General features: G+C 38.4%; 1 protein-coding gene across 1 annotated transcript; it reads right to left on the reverse strand.

The window, feature by feature from the left end:
* Window positions 1-1,885: 1,885 nt before the first annotated feature.
* Window positions 1,886-16,131, reverse strand: LOC127081023 (uncharacterized). Its single transcript, XM_051021313.1, has 2 exons — window positions 13,711-16,131; window positions 1,886-2,014 (listed from the first exon to the last, which is right to left on the reverse strand). Exons 1-2 carry the CDS (start codon window positions 16,129-16,131, stop codon window positions 1,886-1,888), a joined length of 2,550 nt encoding a protein of 849 aa, XP_050877270.1.
* Between the last annotated feature and the right edge of the window lie 797 nt (window positions 16,132-16,928).

Consider the following 16,928-nt stretch of genomic DNA (forward strand, 5'->3'; position numbering starts at 1 on the left):
ATACACATAATTATTATCACAGAAGGATTTGTCAGATCACATGACATTTTCGTGACTTGGGTAGCAGGGATGTGTTGCTAGATACCACTCACTGTTTATTATGTTAAATGCGTGATTTAATATAATTGCCAATGTCGCGAAAACCTACAGGGTCACACACAAAGGACGGATTGATGAGAGATAGAGTAACTAAGGAACATCGTAAGGTACGGTGTACTTAAGTATAATATGAAATATGGTAAGGTACCAAATACCTAAGTGATTTTGGCATATTATGAGATATGGGCCAAAATACACTTAAGTGGGCTTTTTAGCTTGAAGCTCACACATGTGGTTCTATAAATAGAACCCTTGGGTAGAAGCATTGTAACTCTCTAATTGGAATTTCGTTTCCCTCTCTCTCTCACTCAAAGCCTTCATTCGTAGCAGCTAGCACTGAGATTGAAGGAATCCGTTCGTGTGGACTGAGTAGAGACGTTGTCATCGTTCAACGTTCGTGATCGCCACAAGAGGTAATGATTCTATCACTAATCATGCCCATTCGTAAGGATCACTAAATGGAGAAATTTTTAAATTCCGCTGCGCCTTGGATGGCAATTCTCCTTCAAAAACTTCATGCATTTGCATATCATCAACATGTATTGCATATCATTTTTCAAGAACAAAAACTTACGCCATATTCTACCCTTTGTCCAATAATACTGACTACTCGACACCGGTATGAGACACGCCGCAACTACAAGATGACACTCGAACAACTTGAGGAAAACCAAGTTTCGATGAGGATAGACATTGACTCCATGCAGGCTAAGATGGATCGTTTGCTTGAGACCATGTTGCTCCTAGCTCAGAAGGAAAAGGATGCTGAGACTAGCGCTGAAGCCAGAAAAGTTGCTACTCAGTTTGGATCACCATCGCTTAGCATCCCTGGAGTGACTGACCTTGATGTACCCTAATCAACCTAGAGGAGGACCGACCCCTATTCCTGTTCCCATGGACAATGTGAACCCCCATGAGCATTCTGCTACATCTGCTCTACATGGATCCATGATGGGTGATGAAGATCCGTATGACGCTTTCTTTATGCCACCACCCACCAAACTTGTCGTTAGAGGTCTCCTAGACCCGGCTGTTGAGAGACTCCATGGGTTGGAAGAGAAATTCAAGTCTTTAGAGGTTCACACTACTCCCAGTTTGGACGCTGTTGATATGTGTTTGGTGCCAGGTCTGGTGATTCCCTAGAAGTTCAAAGTCCCAGACTTTGACAAATACAAAGGGATCAGCTGCCCTAGAACTCACCTCAGAGCCTACTGTCGCAAGATGGTTGCTCACATCAGTAATGATCAGCTCCTGATTCATTACTTCTAAGATAGCCTCAGTGAGGCATCCTTGGAGTGGTATATGTAACTAGAGAGAGGACAGGTCCAGTCATGGAGGGACCTTGCTAAGGCCTTCCTTAGGCATTATAAGTACAATACTGATCTAGCACCCAATCTCACCCAGCTGCAAGACATGACTCAACGCAACAATGAGTCATTCAAGGAATACGCCTAACGTTGGAGAGAACTAGCAGCTCGTGTCCAACCTCCTCTCCTTGATAAGGAGCTAATTGATATGTTTATGGGAACTCTTCATACTCAATATATGGAGAAAATGGTAGGATCCAGCTTCCCAACTTTTGCTGAGGTTGTCTTCGTGGGAGAACGAATCGAGAGCTAGATCAGGAAGGGAAAGTTATCTTGCGCCGCCAATGCTTCAGGTGGGGTGAAGAAACCCTATCCCAATCTCCCAAAGAAGCCAGAGGGTCAGGCCAATGCCATAATGAGAGGATAAGGATATAGGTCGCATCCGTATGTTCCTATGCCTTACCATCAGGTTATCGTTGTCATCCCAACACCATATCAGCCTCCATATCAGTAACCCTATCAGCAACAACATCAGCAACCGTACCAACTGCCAGCTTACCAGTAACCACACCAAAATTAACAGCAACGTGCTCCACCACAACGTCAACCTAACCAGCAAAGGGCAAGGAGGCCAGAAAGACATTTTGATCCGCTGTCAATACCATATAGCAAGATCCTCCCCTACTTGCTAAATGATGGGTCAATTGTTTTGAAGGAGCTAACACCTGCAACTCCACCCTATCCACCATGATATGATGCCAATGCTCATTGCGAGTATCATATGGGTGCCCCAGGGCACACAAGGGAGAATTTCAAGGCCTTCAAACACAAGGTTCAAGATTTGATCGACAGTAAGGCAATTTCTTTCATGCCAGTTAGACCAAACGTTGCAATAAACCCCATGTCGGCGCATGCGGAGCAGAGTGAAGCTCAAAGATAAAGCTTCTCACCGGCCTCAACAAGCAGAGCACTCCCAAACAAAGAATCAAGAGATGAACGCCCGTCGCTTTGAATGAAGGCAATCATTATGCCATTTTTACCGTTTCGCATTCTTGTAATTTATTCTTGATTGTCTAAGTATTGTATGCTTTAAACATTATTATTTGTGTGTGGTCTTGTTAATGGGATAATTATGCATGTTTTTAATCAATCTTTCATATTCACTTTGTCATACCCCAAAATTTGCCTGTTAATTTTTATGATAAATTGATTCATGCATGTCATTCATTTCACATTTGCATTCATTCATTAGCATACATTCTCATATAAATTATAAATTTTAATTTATTTATTATGTGATACAGATATAAAAAATAATAATGATTTTGGTTATCTGTATGATATAAATAAATTTTATATATATAAATAAAATAGTTTTAATTTAATGATAAATAAAAATAGATTTGAATTTTAATTGTATAATTAAAATTTTAAATTAATTTTATTTGTTAAAGCTCATTAAATTGTAATAACTATTTTTTATAATTTAGTGACTCATGTTCCATTTATTCATTATTTATAAATAGTATTTATTTAGTAATTCACGTTTTTTACTTAATAAAATTTATTTATAAGAGTAACATTTTTTAAAAGCCCATAAATTATAAAATAATTTTGGTTGATATAAGTAAGAATAATTTTGATTTTTTTTTAAATGATGAAAGTAAAAATAGAAATAGGTTTAAATTTTAATTCAATTATGTAACTAAAATTTAAATTAATTTTTATTTGTTAAAAGTCATTTAAATTATTCATTATTTATAATAATATTTGTATTTAATAAATATTTAGCAAGGTTAAACCCTAACTCTCCTAAAGTATAGGAAGGGATCCAAATATTTAGCAAGGTTAAACCCTAACTCTCCTAAAGTATAGGAAGGGATCCAAATATTTAGCAAGGTTTATAGGAAGGGATCCAAATATTTAGCAAGATTTATAGGAAGGGATCCAAATATTTAGCAAGGTTAAACCCTAATCCACACCATTATAAATACTTCATATGGCTGCAGCGAAAGGGAGAAGACGAAAAAGAGGAGAGATACAGCAGAAGAAGATACACAAGGCAAGGCAGAAGCAAGAAGATTCACAGGCAGGGAAAAGAGAAGCAACCATAAAGCACTCAAATCCCCGGTAAGTGTTCATTATGGAATTTGCATCCAGCATGATTACCTGGCAATACTCCTTAATTCATGCATGAATAATGTTGGTTTAATATAAATATTAAGATGATGTACTCATGGTTTGGTGGATGTTGATATTGCTTTATTCAAGTATGCATTTGTTCTTGATATGTCATAGTATGTTGGAGAAATTCTGTTTGCATGATTAAAGAATTATATCTTCCATTTAATTATTATTATATGAGTGTTGTTTCTAGCATGATTATGTTTATTTCACATGTTGTTATTACATAATAATGATGATGATGATATAATGGTGATAATATAAATCCTTGGTTGTCTTTAACATGTATGTGTAAGGTTTGTTTTATCATTATCACTTGCAGTAAAGAGAACTAATTGTCACGGCGGGATTTTTCACGAGATTAAGTATTGATTGAACTTAACCCGTTTGAAAAATATTTTAAATGCAAGAGTCGCCACCGTCTTTTATTTTATCCAAAAAGAGGAAGGGAAAAATAACGATAAATCCCTTTAGAGTTACGGGTTCGGGGGTTGCTTATGCAAAGGGAAGAAGGTATTAGCACCCTCTACATCTGTGGTACTCCACAAGAACCTTTTTGCTTATGTTTATGTGAATGCTTTGCTTTTTTCGCTTTGATCGTTTGATTGGGGAGATGAGAAAAGAACTTGATTTTATTGTTTTTGGACTCGATAAAGTCGTAGACTTCATGCCTACGTATCTCCAAGGCGCAATGGAGAAATCAGAATCCACGTAGTTCTCCCAAAAGAAAAGGGGAAAGTCTGTTTTGTTGATTTTAGATTTGAACGAGCCTAGACCCTAAAGAAATAAATAAATGGGCTCATTACAGGAAAGCCCAAGAGTAAGCTTATGAGTGTGTGAAAAGGGTTTCTTAAACGGCGACCGTTGGAATCGCATCGGGTTTCTCTTTTTGGATTTTTCGATTTTTTAACATAAAACGTGAACAATACGATTAAACACACAATACAGAAAATAAAAAATGTGAGAAAGTAAATTATTACAACACAGTTAGCTATGAATAGTTAGTATTACGAATAGTTAGTGGAGTTAATCGAGCTGAAACTGAAACGAAACGGTTAGTAACAACATAAACAAATATAAAAAACAATATAAACATTTACTTTAGACAAAATAAACATTTGATATAAATAAACATTTAATTAAAATAAACATTTAAACAAATAATTAATTTAACTAACATTTAAATAAAACATATATGCAAAATAATAATAAAAGATAAACAATATTTAGTAAACAAAAGTAATATATATATATATATATATATATATATATATATATATATATATATATATATATATATATATATATATATGTGTGTATATATATATATATATATATATATATATATTTATTTATTTTTAGACAATAAATATATAGTAGACAAAAATAATATATATGTACATTTAGACAAATAATATATAATAGACAAAAATAATATATATATATATATATATATATATATATATATATATATATATATATATATATATATAGACAAATAATATATAATAGACAAAGATAATATATATATATATATATATATATATATATATATATATATTTATTTATTTAGATATATAATAGACAAAAATAATATATATATATATATATATATATATATATATATATATATATATATATTTAGATAAATAATATATTAAAACACATGTCGGCAAGCCGGAACTTTGCCGATTTCAGAGATAAGTGAAGAATATTACCTTGTGTGAAGAGGATGAACTTCTGATCGTCCAAATGATCGACCAAAAGCTGGAAACCGTCACCGACGCAGTGCTGGCTGCCTTCGTGAGTACCTGACTTCAACGTCGCTTTTGATCGGTGAAACGACGCCGGAATGAAATGAACCTTGGATATTTGTGACCTGGACTCAACGAACTTCAAAGATATGAAATCGGTTTTGTGTTTTGGTGAATAATCGGGACGATTTTGGGTTACCGAAAATGAAGAACAAGTGAAATACGGTAATGCTTTTGAAAAAATATTTCTTTTCAATTCTCTGTTTCTCTCACCACACGTTTTTTTCCTTACTGATTCACCTCTCTCTTTTTCTTACTAACAACATCTATATATATATATATATTTAGATTACTTAAACAATAGGAAACCTAAAAAATATCTAACATAAATTAATAATATATATTTAGATTACTTAAACAATAGGAAACCTAAAAAATATCTAACATAAATTAGTAATATACATTTAGATTACTTACACAATAGGAAACCTAAAAAATATCTAACATAAATTAATAATATATATTTAGATTACTTAAACAATAGGAAATTAATATATATTTAGATTATTATAATAATAATAATAATAAACTAATATAATATTAATCCTAATTAAATAAACTAATTAACAACTAAACACAATTAATATTAAGCACAAATAATATTAAACGGCACACGATTAAAATACGATAAAATCGAGCGACACGAACGCGATAAAAATGATGACAATTTGCACAGCAAAACAGACGAATTGATAAAACCAATAAACCAGTAAACCGGTAAACCAGTAAAATCAACAACACGACTCAAACAGACTCGATTAAATCACACGGCACAACACGTAATTAAATAAACAACCCTAGGCAATAATAAAATCAACACGACATCACGAAAACGCTGACAAACACAATCACAAATAATCGGAGAATACGAAAACTCTAATATATTCGAAATACAGTCAAAATACCGACAAACAAACAATTAAATAGATAAAAACGCACAAAACCTAATCGAAGCGATGCCACGCACAAAAGAGATAAGCGAGATAAATACGAGGCAACGAAATCGGCCAGGTTTTGCTAAAACAACGAAATACAACACGGTAAGCAACGAAAACACACAAAACCTAATCAAACCAGTTGTCACGCGAAGTTTAAGAAATTGAGATGAATACGAGACAACGAGATTAATCAAGATGTGGTCAACAAAGCCAAAGTCAAATTTTGGGGTGCGACAGATGCCCCTATTTAATTAACTTAGGCCAGATAGCCGGAGGCTATCGAATGGCGTAAGGTAATTAAATATGACAAACGCCACAAAATTTGACCGCAAATGCATGTATGCATGATGCAAAAGACAGACAGACACAGAGACACAGGAGTGCAAACTCTACTGGGGAAGGACATACACCGACTCAATGCATGAAGGTAAACACTGAGAACACTCAGCTGGGGAAGATTCACTACCTATTCATAGATGGAAAATAGGAGGAAAAGAGATATCGACTCAATGCATGACGATACATCACTATCTCATAGATGAAAGTGGGAAAAGATCAATATAACAAGAGTACTGATGTGACAGTACATTACCAACTCAAAGATGGAGGTAACAGAAAAGATGAATACCAACTCAAGGATGAAGGTATAACAAGGGCATAATAAGAATCGAACTGCGTTGACTCGTGGTTGACAGCTCACTACCCACTCATTGATGAGGTAAACAGGACATGCCAACTCAAAGTTGAAGGCGAGCTTCAAAAGATTGATAATAACACTGCTAGGGAAATCAAATTCCAACTCATTGATGATGGTGTAGATGAAGAATCAGATCTAAGGATCATTGTGCAGACTTACAGTTGAATGCACACTACCAACTCATTGATGAGGTAGACAGAGAAATGCCGACTCAAAGTTGAAGGCAACCACCGATTCATTGACAAAGGTGTTTAAAAGAATTTAGAACATATTTTCCTGGAGATGTTTATCATTACCGACTCAAAGATGACGGTGGAAGGACAAAATGTACCTAACTCATAGATGAAGGTACTCCATCAACTCAAAGACGAAGATGGAATCAGAAGTTATCTGTGCAGACTCAAAGATGAAAGCACACTATCAGTTCAACAAGGATCAAACATACCCTACTCATAGATGAAGGTACTCCATCAACTCAAAGACGAAGATGGAATCACAGGAAAATGTGCGAACTCAAAGATGAATGCATATTACCAGCTCAAAGTTGCAGGTACTTAAACAACTCAAAGACGAAGGTGGAATCAAAAGGAATTTGTGCTAAACTCCAAGACGAAAGCACGCTACCAGCTCAAAGTTGCAGGTAGAACCATGGAACTTTCTGTGAGGATGTTATCAACTCATAGATGGAGATAGTAATTAATTTATCTGAGGGATAACAAAGGTTACCACTCATGTATGTAGGTAACTCAAGTTTGTAACGGGTACCAACTCAAAGATGAAGGCATAAAGGACTTGGACACAATATCTGTCATGTCTGTTTTACTGAATGAGAGTCACAAAGACTATATTGTTGCCTTCTTTTACTGGCAATTTCTGAGCTTTATCTGGAGACACGAGGTTCAAACTAGGATAGAACTAGAATGAAACGGTTAAACAAGACTTCAACTGAAGAGGAATGAACTCATCAGGATTTACAACTGAAACAACCATCTTCCACGAGGCATAGATCTCTGTGGGGAACATGACCAATAAAAGGTATTTTGCTGCTTATGAGGATACTCTATATGGAGAGATTGACTCAACCCATAATATAAACAAGGAAACAAGGTGCATATGAATGCAAGCATGATATGTCATAGATATGCATGAATATTTAGTAATGAATGCATGATGGACAGACAAAACTAGGAATAACTAAAAATGTTAACAGCTGCATAAGGACTTGCTGGAGATTTGCACTGAGACTCGCTAGGGAGTAGTACAAAGACTTGTTGGGGAATTGGTACAAGAGCACCATATCCAGGTTTCTTTAAAAGTCTGTCTCTGCTGAGGATTCCGTAGAAGAATGGAGATGCCTTCTACTTCAAAAATGCAGGAGATTCCCTGTGGTTCTTGAATTTGTGAGGTATATGAGGATTGGACCTTTCTGAGGACTCCGCTGGGGATACAAGGTGTTATCCTCTGGAAATAAGATGATATTGTAAGAGAAGTCCTGCAATTCTTGAATTTGCTGATAATGCAGAAGGGATTATTCTTCTGGAAGACTCTGCTGGGGATAAAGTCCGCTGGGGGTAGGTGGTATCTTTCCAGGGATAAAGAATATAGGGGAAATCTATCCTTGATTTTTTTGCTTTAATTATCATGGAGACTTTCTGTATCTGAAGACTCTGCAGGGGATTATGGTGTCTGATATCTGGTTACGAGATCTTTCCTCTAGGAGACTCTATCGGGGAACAGTGATGTCTGACCTTTGAATATAAATGAGAATTTAGGAGAAATCCTGCAATTCTTGAATTTGCTTAAAATGCATAACACACTCTTCTTTTACTACAAAACATTACTGAGGAGGAGACATATCCTTCTATTGAATGCACAGAGAACAACAGGAGATTCCCTGTAGTTTCTGAATATCAACTTTCTTCACTCGCTGAGGGATGGAGACCTCTGTATTACTCCTGCTCAGGGAAATCAAATCTTCCTTCTCATCCTCTGCTGGGGACATTGTTGATCCCGCTTTAATAAATTACTGGGGAAATACTTGTAGTAATCCCATAGGCCAAATCTGTAACTTAAAACCTGGATCAAAGTCTTCATGATCAATTAACTGGGGAGTCTTCATGCCCCAAGTGAAGGGAATAAACTTCTTGAAATATTTCTTGCATGATCTCTTGAGGAAAACTAGGAAGCATAGCTGGGGATATCCAGAATCACAACCACTGCTGGAGAAATATTACTGCCAAGACACCTGTGGAGATTTTTTCATCATATACATATAAGGATAGTAATATGAACATGTCTAGTTGGAATCACATGATTTCAGAATTACTGGGACCACATGTCTCAATCCTTTTATTGATGTCCACAAATCAAAATAAATAATCTTTATATTTTTCAAAAACTGTTTTTAATTCAAAACTTTTGTTTCAAAACATATCTGTCAAAGTAAAAGAACTTTCGTAAATTGAAATGAAAATTAAGAGTGCCAAGAAATATAGAAAGGCTCAAATTGATTTGATAGGATGGTAATCAGCCAACAGCGTGATTCCATAGATCTTTACAAATTGGAAAATGGTAATTTCGTGGAAAAAGGGTACGTTGAACTACAATGACATCATTCTCTCTTCCACTTTTGACCTGTATTGCAGCCTTGAGAAAGTTGGAGAACTGTTGAAAATATTCTGATACTTCAATGATCTTATCTCTGTTATGCAGTTACTTGCCTGAAATCCCTAACTTTTGCCTAGATTGCCCTTTCGGGTTTTCAATCTACCGGGATAATATTCTCTTTGTTTTTTTATGTCTCTAATTTCTGCTTGGACCGCCCTTTCAGGTTTTCAGTCCACCGAGACGCTCATTTTTGCCTAAGCCGCCCTTTCGGGTTTTCAACTTAGCGAGCTGTTCTTTTCATTTTTTAGGCGAAGTATTTCTTGACTGCATCTGTATTCACGGGACGTGGAAGCTCTTCACCATCCATGTTTGTAAGAATTAAAGCACCGCCTGAGAAGGCTTTCTTGACAACATAGGGTCATTCATAGTTAGGAGTCCACTTGCCCCTAGAATCATTGTGAAATAGTATCATCTTCTTGAGCACAAGGTCACCCTCTTTGAATTCTCTCGGCTTAACCTTCCTATCAAATGCCTGCTTCATTCTCTTTTGATATAACTGTCCATGGCACAAGGCAGTCATTCTTTTTTCTTCAATCAAATTCAACTGATCGTATCTGCTTTGACACCATTCAGCCTCTGACAACTGAGTTTCCATTAGTATCCTCATTGATGGAATTTCAACCTCTATCGGTAACACAGCTTCCATACCGTATACAAGTGAAAATGGGGTTGCCCCAGTTGAAGTACGGACTGATGTTCTATATCCGTGTAGTGCAAAAGGCAGCATTTCATGCCAATCTTTGTAGGTAACAACCATCTTTTGAATGATCTTCTTGATATTCTTATTTGCAGCTTCAACTGCCCCATTCATCTTGGGACGGTAAGGAGAAGAGTTGTGATGCTCGATCCTGAAACTTTCACATAATTCATCCATCATTTTGTTGTTCAGATTGGAGCCATTGTCAGTGATGATCTTGTTTGGAATGCCATATCGGCAAATGAGATTATTTTTGATGAATCTGACCACCACTTGCTTTGTCACCTTTGCATACGAAGCTGCTTCCACCCATTTGGTGAAGTAATCAATTGCCACGAGAATGAAACGGTGTCCGTTGGAAGCTTTGGGTTCAATCATACCGATCATGTCAATGCCCCACATTGAGAATGGCCAAGGAGCAGAAATCACATTCAAAAAGGTTGGTGGTACATGAACCTTATCAGCGTAGATCTGACATTTGTGACACTTCTTTACAAATTTGCAGCAATCAGATTCCATGGTCAACCAGTAGTAACCAGCTCTCAACATCTTTCTTGACATAGAGTGGTCGTTTGCATGAGTACCAAAGGACCCTTCGTGAACTTCTTTCATCAACATTTCTGCTTCCTTTTTGTCAACACATCTGAGTAAGACCATGTCATAATTCCTCTTATAGAGCACATTCTGATTAAGGAAGAAACTGCCTGACAATCTTCTCAAAGTCTTTTTATCTTTTTCTGTTGCTCCAAGAGGATACTCCTGAGTCTGAAGGAAATGCTTGATATCGTGGTATCATGGTTTATCATCAAAACTGGCCTCAGCTGTAAACACATGTGTTGGTCTATCAAGTCGCTTGATCACAATTCTGGGTACCTCGTTTGGAAAACCCACTTGATACATTGAAGACAACGTAGCTAGAGCATCCGCCATATGATTCTCATCCCGAGGAATGTGATGCAATTCAACCTTGGTGAAGAAAGTCAACAATCTTCTTGCATAGTCTTTGTATGGGATCAAGCCAGGGTGGCGTGTTTCCCATTCTCCTTTGATCTGATTGATAACTAACGCTGAGTCACCATAAACAGTAAGATTTTTGATGCGGAGGTCAATGGCTTCTTCAAGACCCATGATACAGGCTTCATATTCAATAATGTTGTTTGTACATTCAAAGCAAATTCTTGCCGTGAAAGGAATATGAGAACCTTCTGGAGTGATAATGACTGCACCTACTCCATGTCCATAAACGTTGGAAGCTCCATCAAATACTAAACCCCATTGAGAATCTGGTTCAGGCCCTTCTTCAGGAAGTGGCTCTTTACAATCTCTGGATTTTAGGAACATGACATCTTCATCAGGAAACTCATCCTCATTATCATCGTGATCTTCAACGGGTTGGTGAGCAAGGTACTCAGCCAACACACTGCTCTTGATAGCTTTCTGGGTATGATACTCAATGTCGTATTCTGATAACAGCATCTGCCATCTTGCAATCTTACCAGTGAGTGCAGGCTTCTCAAAAATGTACTTGATTGGATCCATTTTGGATATCAACCAAGTGGTGTGACTTAACATATACTGCCTCAATCTCTTAGCAGCCCAAGCCAATGCACAACATGTCTTCTCGAGTAAGGAGTATCGTGATTCACAGTCAGTAAATTTCTTGCTTAAGTAGTAAATGGCATGCTCTTTCTTTCCAGTTTCGTCTTGTTGACCCAGAATACAGCCCATAGAATTCTCAAGCACTGTCAAATACATAACCAACGGTCTTCCAGCAACAGGTGGTAACAAGATAGGAGGCTCCATGAGGTACTCTTTGATACTGTCAAATGCTTTCTGACAATCCTCTGTCCAAACACAATTCTGACTCTTTCTCAGCAATTTGAAGATAGGTTCACAAGTGGCAGTCATGTGAGAAATAAACCGGGATATGTAATTCAATCGTCCTAGAAAACCTCTCACTTGCCTTTCTGTTTTTGGTGCGGGCATCTCTTGGATAGCTTTTACTTTATCTGGATCAACTTCAATGCCTTTTTGGCTGACAATGAAGCCCAAGAGTTTACCTGACCTGACGCCAAATGTGCATTTGTTCGGATTGAGGCGAAGACGGAACTTCCTCAATCGTTGAAACAGCTTCAATAGATCCACTAAGTGACCTTCTTCTGAACGAGACTTCGCGATCATGTCATCCACATAAACCTCAATCTCTTTGTGCATCATGTCGTGAAAGAGCGTTGTCATGGCTCGCTGGTAAGTAGCACCTGCGTTCTTCAACCCAAACGACATCACTTGATAACAGAATGTTCCCCATGGTGTTATGAATGTAGTTTTTTCCATGTCTTCGGGAGCCATTTTGATCTGGTTATACCCGGAGAATCCGTCCATGAAGGAGAATATGTCAAACTTTGCTGTATTGTCTACCAACATGTCAATGTGAGGCAGGGGGAAATCATCCTTTGGGCTTGCTCTATTTAAGTCACGATAGTCGACACACATTCGTACCTTCCCGTCCTTCTTAGGAACTGGCACAATATTTGCTATCCACTCTGGATACACTGAAGTGGCAAGAAAACCAGCATCTATTTGCTTCAGAACTTCTTCTTTAATTTTGACGGCCATATCTGGATGTGTTCTTCTTAATTTCTGTTTGACCGGTGGACATTCTGGCTTCAAAGGTAGCTTGTGCTCTACGATGTCAGTGTCGAGACCAGGCATATCTTGATAAGACCAAGCAAACACATCTACATACTCTTTCAAAAGGCTGATCAATTGCTCCTTGACCTGTGGGGATAACAATGCTCCAATTTTGACTTCTTTCACATTTTCTTCCGAACCCAAGTTGACTGTTTCCAAAGGCTCCTTGTATGGCTGAATAGTGTCTTCTTCATTTTCAAGCTGGCGGGCGACCTCTTCTGGAATCTCATCCCACTCTTCCTCTTCAGCTTCGAATACAGAATGTTCAAAGTTGGGAGAGGGCATGATGTCATTGTGTTCAACGGGTTTAAGTAACCTGTACAAACAATTGTTTTTAGAGGACTGACCATGACATGCAAAAATGTGTTCTTTTTAAGGTTTTTTTTTGTGTTACCATTTTCCGAAAAAGCTGAAAAGATAAAAGGACACAAGTGTATAGGAACACAAAAGATCTTTTTCATGGATAGTACGTTTTTGACAAAAGTGCCCATTTTACAAAATTAATGCTTCGCGCTTTGGGCTAAAGCGGAAGATTTTTGAAAACTGAAAAGCTTAATTACTTTGATATGTGGACACAATGTGGGATGTCAACTGCGGTCCAGTTCTTCATAACTACTCCTGGTGTCACAAATCTGGGGCCTTCGTCTTCTGTCTTTCCCTCAAAAGTATCCTCCTCAACTGCTACCATGTTGATAAACCCACCGCTGTGAAAGATATCTTTGAAAGGTCGCACCACTGAAGTCTGCACTTGTTTTCCATCAACAAAGCCTAATCCTGCATGGTTAACATTTTCTGGCAACTCTATCACCTCGCCCCACATTTCTGTAGGACCTGTCTTGACAATCTGCTGGGCGTCTTTGAATGACGCGATTGAACCTTCACTTTTCTTGTAATCATCGATGGTCAGGGCCTGAAATGGAGTTTGAACAGCCGTCTCATCTACTTCTATCACACTAAACAATGAAAGGTGGCTAATCAGCATAGCCTGCTCCCCATTAACCGTCACTATTTGCCCATTCTTGACAAACTTTAACTTTTGGTGTAACGTGGATGTAATGGCACCCGCCTCGTGAATCCATGGGCGTCCGAGCAGACAGCTATAAGCTGGCACTATGTCCATAACCTGGAAAGTGATCTGGAATACGTGTGGTCCAATACCAATAGGCAAATCAACTTCTCCAATGACTGTTTTTCTTGATCCATCGAACGCTTTCACAATAATTCCACTGTGCCGCATTTGCCCCCCTTTGTACTTTAGCTTCAACAAGGTAGACTTGGGCATGACATTCAGAGATGAACCGGTGTCAATTAGGATATTAGACAAAGAATCCCCTTGACAATTGGCTGAGATATGGAGAGCGAAGTTGTGATTCTTTCCTTCTTCTGGCAGTTCTTCATCACAAAAGCTTAAGCCATTGCACAAAGTGATGCTGCCTACAACATTGTTGAACTGCTCTGCTGTTATATCCTGTTCTACAAAGGCTTGATCAAGCACCTTCAGTAGTGCTTCTCTGTGGACAGCTGAGTTCAATAATAAGGACAGGATCGAGATTTTTGACGGTGTCTGTAGCAACTGATCTACCACTTTGTAGTCATTGAGCTTGATAATTCTGAGTAGTTCATCTGTTTCTTTGTCAAGGGTTGAATTGCTTGTTTTCCCTTCTTCTTCTCTTGTCACTGGTACCACGACTACTGGATCTTTCTCAACATTTCTACTTGGGATAACCGGCGGAGCGAACACGCGGCCACTGCGCGTCATTCGGCTATTTGCTGCGATATTGGTAACTGAGGCTAAGGTTTTAATCTCGACCTCTTTACCGTTCTCAATAATAGTTGCTGCATAGCGGTAGGGGACCGCTTTATCTGAAGTGTAAGGCATTGGGCCCGGAGGGCAAATCACCACTGGCTCCCTCGGATGATAAGCTATCTCTACTTTCTCTGGAATGTTGAAGCAAGGAATGATGACATTCACCTCTTGTTCTTGTGATTCTGGAGAACTCACTTGTCTAGAAATCTGAATCAAACCCTGATCAAGGACGCCTTGCAAATCATCTTGAATCTTCCTACAACCTCTTGAATTGACTGAACATGTACCACAGATCTGGTGGTCATGTTGGAATAGACCATGAGCACATAAAACAGAATGAATTTCAACCACAGACCGCCGAATCTCCTCTATCTTCGTAACACGTTGTTCATTGAGACAAACTTCTATATTGTTCACTGATGAAGGACCATGACTTGGCATTGGATTGTCCTTCACATTGGGACCCATGTTCTTGAAGGTCAGGATACCTGCTCTTGTCAACTTCTGTACTTCCAACTTTAAAGCAAAACAGTTGTCTAAGTCATGACCTGGAGCATTCTGATGAAAGGGACAAGATACCTCTGGCTTGTACCACCAAGGTAGCACTTCTGGTACAAGAGGTCGTGGTCGTGGTTGCACAAGGTTTTTAGTGATCAAAGCTGGATACAATTCTGCATATGACATTGGAATTGGATCAAAATTGGTTCTTCTTTGCTGCTGTGGTGGACGTTGTTGTAACTGATGTTGATGTTGTTGAGGTTGATGTTGTTGCTGATACTGAGTATTCTGTTGGAAGCGGTTGGTACGCTGCTGAGGGTATTGGACTTGAACAGGAGCGGAAGTGATTACTGGAGTCACTGCTGCTATATGTTGGTGTTGGGAATGGTAAGGATAATTGATCCTTCTTGGATGATTATAGGACACAGCATTAGTTTCTTGTTCCTTCTTTTTCATAAAACCGCCGTACCTCTTTGCCCCGCTTGAAGATGAACTTCCTTCTCTGACTAGACGCCCTTCTCGAACTGCTTCCTCTAAACAGACTCCCATGTTTACCATGTCAGTAAAGTCTGTAGGAGCGCTTGCAATCATCCTCTCGTAATAAAAAGTATCAAGAGTCTTTAAGAACACTTTCGTCATCTCCTTTTCTTCCATAGGTGGAACAACCTGTGCTGCAATTTCGCGCCACCTTTGCGCGTATTCACGGAATGTCTCCTTTTCTCTTTGTTGCATGGACCTCAACTGATCTCGGTCTGGCACATTATCAAGGTTGTATTTGTAATGTTTGATAAAGGCCTCGCCTAAATCGTTGAAAGTCTTGATCTGAGAACTGTCTAATCCCATATACCAGCGTAAAGCTGCACCGGTAAGGCTGTCTTGAAAACAATGAATGAGCATCCTTTGGTCGTTGGTGTACATTGACATCTTTCGCACGTACATAACCAAATGGGTCTGTGGACAAGAACTTCCTTTGTACTTTTCAAATTCTGGTAGTTTAAATTTTGCTGGCATCCTTACGTCTGGAACCAAACACATATCATTTACATCTCTGCCAAACAGTTCTTTCCCACGAAGAGCTTTTATCTCTTTTTGTAATTCCGCAAACTGATCCTGGAATTCATCCATTCTATCATTGAGACCAGGATCCTCACTTGGGGTAGGGCCGTGATAGACAGGTTCTCCTAGGTGAGGAGTACAGTGAACAACGGGAGGCACATTAGTGAAGACAGGAGCATTTGGTGGAACGAACTCTTGTTGATATCTATCTTGATTAAGATCCTTGGGTATTTCCCAAGGACGGGATGCTGTGATGGTAACAGAAGTGACTGGGACAGCGTTGATTTCTGAAGCGATGACTGTAGTGACGGGTGATGCTGTTGTCTGATTCTGAATTTGAGGTTGATTCTGTGCCGAAGTCTGTCCTGAATTATGAACTTGAGCCCTAGCCTGGGCTTCCTCTGCTTGTAGACGGGCGGTTAACATTTGGTTGCGCATCTCTGCTGCCTGTGCTTGCGCCTGGATCTGTGCAT

The sequence above is a fragment of the Lathyrus oleraceus genome, chromosome 5 (genome assembly GCF_024323335.1).
Source record: "Lathyrus oleraceus cultivar Zhongwan6 chromosome 5, CAAS_Psat_ZW6_1.0, whole genome shotgun sequence".
Classification (NCBI taxonomy): domain Eukaryota; kingdom Viridiplantae; phylum Streptophyta; class Magnoliopsida; order Fabales; family Fabaceae; genus Lathyrus; species Lathyrus oleraceus.